The sequence below is a fragment of the Coturnix japonica genome, unplaced genomic scaffold, assembly GCF_054131305.1.
Source record: "Coturnix japonica strain WE unplaced genomic scaffold, WE-NBRP24 Scf075, whole genome shotgun sequence".
Classification (NCBI taxonomy): Eukaryota; Metazoa; Chordata; class Aves; order Galliformes; family Phasianidae; genus Coturnix; species Coturnix japonica.
In genome coordinates, this window is record NW_028188978.1 from 46,560 (window position 1) to 59,987 (window position 13,428).

Genomic DNA, 13,428 nt, shown 5'->3' on the forward strand with positions numbered 1-13,428 from the left:
CGTCCCGTTTCCCCGCCCCCATCTCCCCCCGCCCCTCCCTCCAACCGGTGTCAGCACCGGGAAAGTTGCGGCGAACCGGGACCGCTCCGAGAGCGGAACCGAGACTGAAACAGCACCGGGAGCACGGGGGGAAACGGGGAACGAACGGCAGCACCGGAGCTTCGAGGCTGAGCGACCCCGGGTAGGAGAGAGCAGCGTCCCCGGTCCCTCCATCCATCCCCGGTCCCTCCATCCACCCCCGGTCCCTCCATCCACCCCCGGTCCCTCCATCCATCCCCGGTCCCTCCATCCATCCCCGGTCCCTCCATCCATCCCCGGTACCTCCATCCATCCCCGGTCCCCCCCACCCCCGGTCCCCCCCATCCCCGTTTCTCCCCGGTCCTCCGTTCTCCCCATCCCCGTTAAATCCCCGTTAAATGCCCGTTAAATCCCCATTAAATCCCCGTTAAATCCCCCTTCCCATTTCTCCCCATTCCCGTTCCATCCCCGTTCTCCCCCCCCCCTCTCCCCCCCCCCACCCCCCGTGCCCCCCATCCCCTCTCCATCCCCTCCCGGTTCTCCCACCCCCGGTACCCGGTGCCATTTTAGCTCCGTCTCTCGGTCCGGTGTCGCTTTTCATGCGCATCCTCCGGTTTTACCGGGCGGGGGGAGGCGGCTGCGGGGCGGTACCGACGTTGTTCGTTCTCTGCCCGCCCGTCGGGCCGGGCCCGCGGTACCGGTTGGGCCGGAGCTGAGCTCGGTACCGGTACCGCAGGGTCATGGAGGCACCGCGGAGCCTCCCGGGGCTGCAACCGGACCGCGATGCGCTGGACCCGGCCGGAGGATGCCCGTCCCCATTGGAGATTAAATCGGCCCCAAGCAAGAAGATCTGGGTCAAACTGCGGGCTCTGTGAGTCACCCCATAGACCGGGACCCCCCCATAGACCGGGACCCCCCCCATAAACCGGGACCCCCCCATAAACCGGGACCCCCCCCATAGACCGGGACACCCCCATAGACCGGGACACCCCCCATAAACCGGGACACCCCCATAGACCGGGACACCCCCATAGACCGGGACCCCCCCCCCCATAAGCCAGGACACCCCCATAAACCGAGACCCCCCCATAAACCGGGACCCCCCCCATAGACCGGGACCCCCCCCCCCATAAGCCAGGACACCCCCATAAACTGGGACCACCCCATAGACCAGGACCGCCCCCATAGACCGGGACCCCCCCCATAAACCTGGACACCCCCCCCCCCCATAAGCCAGGACACCCTATGAACTCGGACCCCCCCATAAAGTGGGACCCCCCCCCCATAAGCCGGGACCACCCCATAAATTGGGACCCCATATGAACCAGGACCACCCCCATAAACAGGGACCACCCCCATAAACCGGGACCCCATATAAACCGGGACCACCCCCATAAACCGGGACCCCCCCCATAAGCCAGGACACCCCCATAAACTGGGACCCCATCCTATAAACCAGGACCCCAAATGAACCAGGACACCCCCATAAACCGGGACCCCCCCCCATAAGCCAGGACACCCTATGAACTGGGACCCCCCCCCCCCCATAAGCCAGGACACCCTATGAACTGGGACCCCCACCCATAAGCCGGGACCACCCCATAAACTGGGACCCCCCCCCTTCCATAAACCGGGACCCCATATGAACCAGGACCACCCCCATAAACCGGGACCCCCCCCCCCCCATAAGCCAGGACACCCTATGAACTGAGACCCCCCCCCCATAAACCGGGACCCCCCCCATAAACTCCCATAAGCTGGGACCCCTCCCCATAAGCCCCCATAAACTGTGACCCCCCCCATAAACTGGTACACCCTATGAACCAGGACCACCCCCCATAAACTGGGTCCCTCTATGGACCGGACCCCCCCATGGGACACCCCATAAACTCCATGAACAGGGTGCACCCCCAAAGTCAAGACCCTGTAAACACCCCATTTTGGGGGGGTCTGGGTGGGGGGAAGCTGCCAGGGCTGGGCAGGGGGCTCATATATCCCTATATCTGTACATGGGGGGGGGACACATATACATGGGGGGGTCTGGGTTGGGGGGGGGGCTCAGGTGTCCCTATATATGTGCATAGGGGGGGTGTGGGGGGGAAACACATATATGGGGGGGTCTAGGTTGGGGGGGGGGAGCTGCCAGGGCTGGGCAGGGGGCTCAGGTGTCCCTATATCTGTGTATAGGGGGGTGGGGGGCACACATACATGGGGGGGGTCCGAGTTGGGGGGAGGCCTCAGGTGTCCCTATATATGTGCATAGGAGGGGTGGGAAACACACATGGGGGGGGGGGTCTGAGTTGGGGGGGGAGCTGCCAGAGCTGGGCAGGGGGCTCATATGTCCCTATATCTGTGTATAGGGGGGGATACACACACATGGGGGGGGGGTCTGTGTTGAGGGGGGAGCTGCTAGGGCTGGGCAGGGGGCTCATATGTCCCTATATCTGTGTATAGGGGGGGGTCACATACATGGGGGGGGTCTGGGTTGGGGGGGGGCTCAGGTGTCCCTATATATGTGCATGGGGGGGTGTGGGTGAAACACACACATGGGGGGGGATCTGGGTGGGTGGGGGTCTGCCAGGGCTGGGCAGGGGGCTCATATGTCCCTATATCTATACATGGGGGGGGGCACATATACATGGGGGGGGGGTTGACAATGTCACCCTCCCCACTGCAGCAGCCCACGTGCGTTGGTTGGTTGCCCACGCGTGTGCTCACGTCTGAGCTTCGAGCCCTCGTGCCTCCCCGTGCACACGTGGGTGTGCTCTGCTGCACGTGCACACGTGGGTGCGAAGGTGCACGTGTGTGTGTGTGTGTGTGTGTGTAACACCATTGTGCCCCAGCACAGGGGGGGGGGGAAGAAGTGACAGAGCCCTGAGTCCCCCCCATTCAATGGCATCCCCCTGCTGCCCCTATGGAGATGATGGGGACATGTGGGTGTCCCCAAGGTGGGACGTGGGGGGCTGGGGGGGTCCTGGGGGGTCCACAGCACTGGGGGGGGGGTGACAGGAGGCCTATGGGGGCAGCTTGTGTGACAGTGGTGGTGGCTCTGCTTGGGACACTCAGCTTTGTCCATAAAGGGTGGTGATATGGGGGGGGGTCCCATGTGGCCCCAGAAGGACACAAGGGGGTCCTATGTGGCCCCAAATGGGGGGCAAGGGGGGGGTGTTCCTAAAGGGGGGGTCACAAAGGTTGGGAGGGGGGGTGTGCCCATGGATCATTGTGTCCCTATGGATCGTTGTCCCTATGGATCAGTGGATCGTTGTCCCTATGGATCAATGTCCCCATGGATCATTGTCCCCATAGATCAGTGTCCTTATGGATCAGTGGATCATTGTCCCTATGGATCACTGTGTCCCTATGGATCATTGTCCCTATGGATCAGTGGATCGTTGTCCCTATGGATCAATGTCCCCATGGATCATTGTCCCCATAGATCAGTGTCCTTATGGATCAGTGGATCATTGTCCCTATGGATCACTGTGTCCCTATGGATCATTGTCCCTATGGATCAGTGGATCGTTGTCCCTATGGATCAATGTCCCCATGGATCATTGTCCCCATAGATCAGTGTCCTTATGGATCAGTGGATCATTGTCCCTATGGATCACTGTGTCCCTATGGATCATTGTCCCTATGGATCAATGTCGCTATGGATCACTGTGTTCCCATGGCTCAGTGTCCCCATAGATCATTGTCCCTATGGGCTGGTGTCCCTATGGATCATTGTCCCCATGGATTGGTGTCCCCATAGGTCATTGTCCCCATGGCTCAGTGTCCCCATGGATCAGTGTCCCTATGGGCTGGTGTCCCCATGGATCACTGTGTCCCTATGGATCATTGTCCCCATGGATCAATGTCCCCATAGATCAGTGTGTCCCCATGGATCAGTGACCCCATAGATCATTGTCCCTATGGATCAGTGGATCATTGCGCCTATGGATCATTGTGTCCCCATGGATTGGTGTCCCCATAGATCAGTGTCCCCATGGATCACTGTGTCCCCATGGATCATTGTCCCTATGGATCAATGTCCCCATAGATCAGTCTCCCCATGGATCATTGTCCCCATTGTCCCCATTGTCCCCATTGTCCCCATGTCTCATTGTCCCCATGTCCATACAACCTCCCTTCCATCCCCAAGGTCACATTCCCCCTCAGCTCCATCCTGAGAGCTGTGTGTGTGTGTGACGTCTGGCAGCCCCCCCTTGTCCCCCCCCCCCCCTTTAACCACCGTCACTGTCACCTCATAGGGACGTTGGTGGCCCCCACCTCCCGGCAGTGCTGTGTGCGTGTGCATTGCACGCTTGCATTGATTTATGCTTGAGCACAGGGGACACACACACACATACACATACGTGCCCCCCCCCCCCCACAGCCTGGCTTGCACACACAAGGCTTGGTGACAGGGACCTGGTGGGTGCCAGGTGGCATTGATGGGGACCTGAGGGGTCCTATGGGGTCCTTGGTGGCACTGATGGGGACCTGGGGGGTCCTATGGGGTCTTGATGGCACTGATGAGGACCTGGGGGGTCCTATGGGGTCCTTGGTGGCACCAGGTGGCACTGATGAGGACCAGTGGGTTTCTATGGGGTCCTTAGTGGTGCCTGATGGCAGTGATGGGGACCTGGGGGTTCCTATGGGGTCCTGGTTGGTGGCAGGTGGCAGTGATGGGGACATGGGGGTTTCTATGGGGTCCTTGGTGGCACCAGGTGGCATTGATGGGGACCTGGGGGTTCTTATGGGGTCTTGGTGGCACTAATGGGGACCTGGGGGGTCCTATGGGGTCCTTGGTGACACCAGGTGGCAGTGATGGGGATCTGGGGGGTCCTATGGGGTCCTGGTTGGTGGCAGGTGGCAGTGATGGAGACCTGTGGGTTCCTATGGGGTCCTTGGTGGCACCAGGTGGCAGTGATGGGGACCTGGGGGGTCCTATGGGGTGTTGATGGCACTGATGAGGACCTGGGGGGTCCTATGGGGTCCTTGGTGGCACCAGGTGGCATTGATGGGGATCTGGGGGTTCCTTTGGGGTCTTAATGGCACTGATGGGGACCTGTGGGTTCCTATTGAGACCTGGTTGGTGGCATTGATGGGGACCTGGGGGTTCCTATGGGGTCCTTGGTGGCACCAGGTGGCAGTGATGGGGACCTGGGGGGTCCTATGGGGTCTTGGTGGCACTGATGGGGACCTGTGGGTTCCTATGGGGTCCTGGTTGGTGGCAGGTGGCATTGATGGGGATCTGGGGGGTCCTATGGGGTCCTTGGTGGCACTGATGGGGACCTGGGGGTTCCTATGGGGTCCTGGTTGGTGGCAGGTGGCACTGATGGGGACCTGGAGGGTTCCTATGGGTTCCTATGGTGGCACCAGGTGGCAGTGATAGGACCTGGGGATACCTATGGGGTCTTGGTGGCACTGATAGGGACCTGGGGGTTCCTATGGGGTCCTTGGTGGCACCAGGTGGAAGTGATAGGGACTTGGGGGTTCCTATTGAGACCTGGTTGGTGGCATTGATGGGGACCTGGGGGTTTCTATGGGGTCCTTGGTGGCACCAGGTGGCATTGATGGGGATCTGGGGGGTCCTTTGGGGTCTTGGTGGCACTGATGAGGACCTGGGGGTTCCTATGGGGTCCTTAGTGGCACCAAGTGGCATTGATGGGGATCTGGGGGTACCTATGGGGTCTTGGTGGCACTGATGAGGACCTAGGGGTTCCTATGGGGTCCTTAGTGGTGCCAGGTGGCATTGATGGGGACCTGGGGGTTTCTATGGGGTCTTGGTGGCACTGATGAAGACCTGTGGGTTCCTATGGGGTCCTGGTTGGTGCCAGGTGGCAGTGATGGGGACCTGTGGGTTCCTATTGAGACCTGGTTGGTGGCATTGATGGGGACCTGGGGGTTCTTATGGGGTCTTGGTGGCACTGATAGGGACCCGGGTGTTCCTATGGGGTCCTTAGTGGCATGAGGTGGCACTGATGAGGACCTGTGGGTTCCTATGGGGTCCTGGTTGGTGCCAGGTGGCAGTGATGGGGGCCTGTTTGTTCCTATGAGGTCTTTAGTGGTGCCTGGTGGCACTGATGAGGACCTGGGTGTACATTTGGGGTCCTTGGTGGCACCGGGTGCTACTGATGGAGACCTGTGGGTTCCTGTGGGGTCCTTGGTGGCACCAGGTGGCAGTGATGGGGGCCTGGGGGTACCTATGGTGGCACTAGGTGGTACTGATGGGGAGCTGGGGGTTCCTATAGGGTCCTTGTTTGGTGGCACTGATGGGACCTGCTGTTATCTATGGGGTCCTGGTTGGTGGCACAATGTTCCTGCAGCTCCTGGTCTCTCGTCGGGCCGTGCCTTTTGCCCGCTGCCAGCTCTCATTAGCGCTAACGAGGCCGAGAGCTGCCAGGGAGCGGGAGGCCGGAGGAGCCGGCAGGAAGCTGCCACCGCTGCTTTCTTAATCAGCCCTTAATTAAATCGTGGCCATCCCTTGAGGCCGGGCCGGGCCCTAAGCCAGGACCCACAGCCGGAGGTGACGTGCATCGGGGTCCCCGTCTGGGAATCGTCCCCATGTGAAGGATGTGGGGGTCCTGGTGGCACTGATGGGGGTCTGGGGGGTTCCTATGGTGGCACTAGGGGGCAGTGATGGGGACCAGGGGTTCCTATGGGGTCCTTAGTGGTGCCAGGTGGCTGTGATGGGACCTGAGGGTACCTATGGGGTCCTGGTTGGTGCCTAGTGAAACTGATAGGGACCTGGGGGTTCCTATGGTGGCTCTAGGTGGCAGTGATGGGGATCTGGGGGTACCTATGGGGTCTTGGTTGGTGGCACTGATGGGGACTTGATGGCACCAGGTGGCACTGATGGGACCTGAGGGTACCTATGGGGTCCTGGTTGGTGCCTGGTGGCACTGATGGGGACCTGGGGGTACCTATGGGGTCTTTGGTGGCACCAGGTGGCACTGATGGGGACCTGGGGGGTTCCTATGGTGGCACTAAGTGGTACTGATGGGAACCTGGACGCATCTATGGGGTCCTTAGTGGTGCCAGGTGGCAGTGATGGGGCCTGGTGGCAACAGGTGGCACTGATGGGACCTGGGGGCTCCTATTGGGACCTGGTTGGTGCCTAGTGGCACTGATAGGGGCCTGGGGGTACCTATAGGGTCTTGGTTGGTGCCTGGTGGCACTGATGGGTTCCTATGGGGTCCTGGTGTCCCTGATGGGTACCGATGAGCAGCATTGGTGGCCATGGGACACCAGGTGGCAGTGACAGAGCAGCCGTGGTGTCCGCAGGGCTCAGATAGAGACAGAGTCTGGTCCCCCCCCCATCCCCATCCCTGTATGAGCACACAGGCGGTGATGGCAGATGGGATTCCCTCCCTCCCCCCCCTTCAGCACCGCCCCCATCCCCAGCACGACAGACACACGGACACACAGACAGACGGACCGGGGGCTGCGTGCACACGCGTGTGACAGACGGGGGGGGGGGGGGTTCACCATCTGATAATGGGGGGGTTTGGGTGCCCCAGCTCAGCCCTGACCCCCATAACCAGCACTGGGTACCCCCCTCCTTATCACCCCCCATTCACATCCCATCTCGCTGCCCCACTGGGGGTCGCAGTGGGGTGCCAGCTGCCACCCGCCCCACGCAGGCTCCGTTACATGGTGAAGCAGCTGGAGACGGGAGAGGTGAACGTGGAGGAGCTGAAGAGGAACCTGGAGTACACGGCATCGCTGCTGGAGGCGGTTTATATCGATGAGACCAGGTGGGAGGGGGTGGGTGGGGGGATGGATGGATGGATGGATGGATGGATGGATGGATGGAGGGATGGATGGAGGGATGGATGGAGGGATGGATGGAGGGATGGAGGGATGGATGGGTAGATGGAGGGGTGGGTGGAGGGAGAGATGGATGGATGGATGGAGGGGTGAATGGATGGACAGATGGATGAATAGATGGATGGATAGATGGATGGATGGTTGATTGGATAGAGGGATGGATGGATGGATGGATGGATGGATGGATGGATGGATGGATGGATGGATGGATGGAGGGGTGGATGGATGGATGGAGGGATGGATGGATGAGTGGATGGAGGGATAAATGGAGGGATTGATGGATGGATGGAGGGAGGGAGGGATGGATGGATGGATGGATGGATGGATGGATGGATGGATGGATGGATGGATGGATGGAGAGATGGATGGATGGATGGAGGGGTGGATGGATGGATGGATGGATGGATGGATGGATGGATGGATGGATGGATGGATGGATGGGAGGATGGAGGGATAAATGGAGGGATGGATGGATGGGTGGGTGGAGGGATGGAGAGGTGAATAGATGGATGGTTAGATGGGTGGATGGTTGATTAGATGGATGGATGGATGGATCGAGAGATGGAGAGATGGATGGGTGGATGGATGGGTGGATGGATGGATGGATGGATGGATGGGTGGATGGATGGATGGATGGATGGAGGGGTAGAGGGATGGAGGGAGGGATGGGTGGGTGGATGGGGATAGATGGATGGATGGATTGGTGGAGGGGTGATTGGATGGGCAGATGGATGAATAGATGGATGGATGGATGGATGGATGGATGGATGGATGGATGGAGGGGTGGGTGGAGAGATGGATGGATGGAAGAGTGGATGGAGGGATGGATGGAGGGGTGGGTGGAGGGATGGATGGAAGAGTGGATGGATGGATAAATGGAGGGATGGATGGGTGGATGGACAGTTGGATGGGTGGATGGATGGATGGAGGAATGGATGGATGGGTGAATGGATGGAGGGGTGAATGGAGGGATGGATGGGTGGATGGATGGAAAGGTGGGTTGATGGGTAGATGAGTGGATGGAGGGGTGGATTGATGGAGGGAGAGATGGATGGATGGGTGGAGGGGTGGAGGGATGGACAGATGGATGGACAGATGGATGGTGTGGGGATACAGCAGCGTCCCCCATTGTCACCTCCTGTCCCCACAGGCAGATGCTGGACACGGAGGATGAGCTGCGGGAGATGCGCTCGGACGCGGTGCCCTCGGAGGTGCGGGACTGGTTGGCTGCCACCTTCACCCAACAGGCTCGAGCCAAAGGGAGGAGGGCAGAGGAGAAGCCCAAGTTCCGCAGCATCGTGCACGCGGTGCAGGCCGGCATCTTCGTGGAGAGGTGGGGTTGGGGTGGGGATGTGATGGGGGTTAGGGGATGGGGGGGAGGGGGCTGAGCTGCCTCAGAAGCAGAGGGGTCCCCAGTAAACCAAGTGAGTCCCCAGGGATTCAGTTGGAAGCCCAAGAATCCCAATGGGTTCCCAAGAACTCAGGTGGGTTCTTGAGCATCCCATCATCCAGGTGTGACCCCAGATCTGTTCCCAAGAACCCGTGTGGGACCCCAGAACTCAGGGTGATCCCCTTAAGGGTCTTTAGCATCCATCCGGGTCCCCAAACACCAGATCAATCCCTAAGAAGCCATACAGGTCCCAGGACTCAGGTGGGTCCCTGAGCAACCAGGTGTGTCCCCAAGAAGCTATGAAGGTCCCCAAGAATCCTGGTGGGTCCCCAGCATCCAGGTAGGCCCCAAAGCACCAGGTGGATCCCCAAGAACCCCATTGGGTTCCTGAGCATTCACGAAGGTCCCCGGCATCCAGGTGGGTCCTCAAGCTCCTGATCAGCCCCAAGTGGGGCAGTAAGTGGGATGGCACAAGGATATGGGATGGCATGGGGACATGGCACAGGGATATGGGATGGCATGGGGACATGTGGACCCTAAGGACACAGCTGGGTCTTTTGGCATCCATTTGCGTCCCCAGGACTCATGTCTGCCCCATAGCACTCAGCTTGGGGTGCCCACCAACCCTCTCCATTCCCCTTATACAGGATGTTCCGCCGGACGTACACAGCTGTGGGGCCCAGCTACTCCACCTCTGTCCTCAACTGCCTGAAGGTACCGGGGAGGAGGGGGGGGGAGCACCCTAAGGACCCCCCAGCAAAGGCAGCTGTGCAGAGGGGTTCAGCATGGGATGTGTGGGAGAGGTGACATGAGGTGTTACTTGGCATCGCTGGGCATCACCGGGCATTACAATGAGCTTTAGTGGGCATCACTGGGCACTGATGGGCATGGCTAGGCATGGCTGGGTGTTACTGAGCCTCGTTGGGCATCGCTGGGCATCAGCTGCCATACAGGGCATCAGTGGGTACTTCTGGGCATCCCCGAGCCCCCTGTGTGCCCCTGGGCTGTCCCCCATCTTCACAGAACCTGGATTTGTGGTGCTTCGACGTCTTCGCTCTGAACCGGGTGACGGAGGAGCACTCATTGCGCACCATCGTCTACGAGCTCTTCACCCGACACAACCTCAACAGTCGCTTCAAGGTGCTCCCATCCCATCCCATCCCATCCCATCCCATCCCATCCCATCCCATCCCATCCCATCCCATCCCATCCCATCCCATCCCATCCCATATCCCATCCCATCCCATCCCATCCCATATCCCATCCCATCCCATCCCACCCCACATCCCATCCCATCCCATATCCTATCCCATATCCCATCCCATCCCCTCCCCTCCCATCCCATATCCCATCCCATCCCATCCCATATCCTATCCCATATCCCATCCCATCCCATCCCATCCCATCCCATATCCCATCCCATATCCCATCCCCTCCCATCCCATCCCACCCCATATCCCATCCCACCCCATCCCATCCCATCCCCATCCCATCCCATCCCATCCCATCCCATCCCATCCCATCCCATCCCATCCCATCCCATCCCATCCCATCCCATCCCATCCCATCCCATCCCATATCCCATCCCATCCCATCCCATCCCCATCCCATCCCATCCCATCCCATCCCATCCCATATCCCATCCCATCCATCCCATCCCATCCCATCCCATCCCATCCCATCCCATCCCATCCCATCCCATCCCATCCCATCCATCCCATCCCATCCCATCCATCCCATCCCATCCCATATCCCTTACCATCCCATCCCATCCCCATCCCATCCCATCCCATCCCATCCCATCCCATCCATCCCATCCCATCCCATCCCATCCCATCCCATCCCATCCCATCCCATCCCATCCCATCCCATCCCATCCCATCCCCATCCCATCCCATCCCATCCATCCCATCCCATCCCATCCCATCCCATCCCATCCCATTCCATCCCATCCCATCCCATATCCCATCCCATCCATCCCATCCCATCCCATCCCATCCCATCCCATCCCATCCCATCCCATCCCATCCCATCCCATCCCATCCCATCCCATCCCATCCCATATCCCATCCCATCCATCCCATCCCATCCCATCCCATCCCATCCCATCCCATCCCATCCCATCCATCCCATCCCATCCCATCCCATCCCATCCCATCCCATCCCATCCCATCCCATCCCATCCCATCCCATCCCATCCCATCCCATATCCCATCCCATCCATCCCATCCCATCCCATCCCATCCCATCCCATCCCATATCCCATCCCATCCATCCCATCCCATCCATCCCATCCCATCCCATCCCATCCCATCCCATCCCATCCCATCCCATCCCATATCCCATCCCATCCATCCCATCCCATCCCATCCCATCCCATCCCATCCCATCCCATCCCATCCCATCCCATCCCATCCCATATCCCATCCCATCCATCCCATCCCATCCCATCCCATCCCATCCCATCCCATCCCATCCCATCCCATCCCATCCCATCCCATCCCATATCCCATCCCATCCATCCCATCCCATCCCATCCCATCCCATCCCTTCCCATATCCCATCCCATCCATCCCATCCCATCCCATCCCATCCCATCCCATCCCATCCCATCCCATCCCTTCCCATATCCCATCCCATCCCATATCCCATCCCATCCCATCCCATCCCATATCCCATCCCATATCCCATCCCATATCCCATCCCATATCCCACCCCATCCCCAGGGTGTAATTCCCCTTTACACAAGCCTGACACACGTGTGTGCCCCCTTAGATCCCCGCTGTGTTCCTCACCACGCTGCTGGACGCGCTGGAGGTCGGCTATGGGAAATACCGTAACCCTTATCACAACCAGGCACACGCTGCCGATGTCACCCAGACTGTGCACTGCTTCCTGCTCCGTACTGGCATGCTGGTATGGGGACACTATAGGGACACTATAGGGATGCTATGGGGACACTATAAGGACACTATGGGGACACTATGGGGACACTATAGTGACTCTATGGGGACACTATAAGGACACTATGGGGACGCTATGGGGACACTATAGTGACTCTATGGGGACACTATGGGGACACTATAGTGACTCTATGGGGACACTATAAGGACACTATGGGGACACTATAGGGACACTATAGGGACACTATGGGGACACTATAGGGACACTATAGGGACACTATGGGGACACTATAGGGACACTATAGGAACACTATGGGGACACTATGGGGACACTATAGGGACACTATGGGGACACTATGGGGACACTATAGTGACTCTATGGGGACACTATAGGGACACTATGGGGACACTATAGTGACTCTATGGGGACACTATAAGGACACTATGGGGACGCTATGGGGACACTATAGTGACTCTATGGGGACACTATAGGGACACTATGGGGATGCTATGGGGATGCTATGGGGACACTATAGGGACACTATGGGGACACTATGGGGATGCTATGGGGATGCTATGGGGACACTATAGGGACACTATGGGGACACTATGGGGATGCTATGCGGACACAATGGGGACATTATGGCGACACAATGGGCACACTATAGGGACACTATGGGGACACTATAGGATGGGGGTCACCCCTTGTTTTGGGAGCAGGAGGGGTCACCTCGTGCTGTCACCCCCACTTGGTTGTCACGCTGCCATGGGGACACACGTGGGTGTCACACTCAGCTGTGGGGTTGCACACACACTCAGGTCCCCATGCCCCTATTGCTGGGTGGCACTGGGCTGTCCCTGTCCCTGTTTGGGGTGTATGTGTCCCCCCCCTCACCCCGTGTCCCCCAGCACTACCTGACGGAGATTGAGGTCCTGGCCATCATCTTTGCTGCTGCCATCCACGACTACGAGCACACGGGCACCACCAACAGCTTCCACATCCAGACCAAGTGAGGGACGTGCACGGCACGGGGATGTGGAATGGCATGGGGACGTGGCATGGCACAGGGATATGGCATGGCACCATGGCACAGGGATATGGCACAGCATGGGGACATGGCATGGCATGGGGATATGGCATGGTATGGGGATGTGGAATGGCATGGGGGTATGGCATGGCATGGGGACATGGCATGGCATGGCATGGCATGGCATGGCAGATGGATGTGGCGCTGCCTGGGGACATGGCATAGCATGGGGATATGGGATGGCACAGGGATATGGGATGGCATGGGGACA

General features: G+C 59.3%; 1 protein-coding gene across 3 annotated transcripts in view; it reads left to right on the forward strand.

Annotated features, from left to right (window-relative positions):
• The window catches only part of PDE1B (phosphodiesterase 1B), a 21,065-nt gene continuing 7,637 nt past the window's right edge, over positions 1-13,428 (forward strand). Inside the window, exons 1-8 of one of the 3 annotated variants that reach the window (XM_085534135.1) lie at positions 1-181; positions 755-889; positions 7,650-7,763; positions 8,987-9,169; positions 9,874-9,940; positions 10,250-10,366; positions 12,002-12,142; positions 13,039-13,139. In XM_085534135.1, coding sequence (XP_085390261.1) covers positions 759-889; positions 7,650-7,763; positions 8,987-9,169; positions 9,874-9,940; positions 10,250-10,366; positions 12,002-12,142; positions 13,039-13,139 — 854 coding nt within the window. In that variant the 5' untranslated portion in view covers positions 1-181; positions 755-758. The remainder of the gene's footprint in view (positions 182-754; positions 890-7,649; positions 7,764-8,986; positions 9,170-9,873; positions 9,941-10,249; positions 10,367-12,001; positions 12,143-13,038; positions 13,140-13,428) is intronic. The other 2 variants (XM_085534134.1, XM_085534136.1) reach the window with 2 other exon arrangements.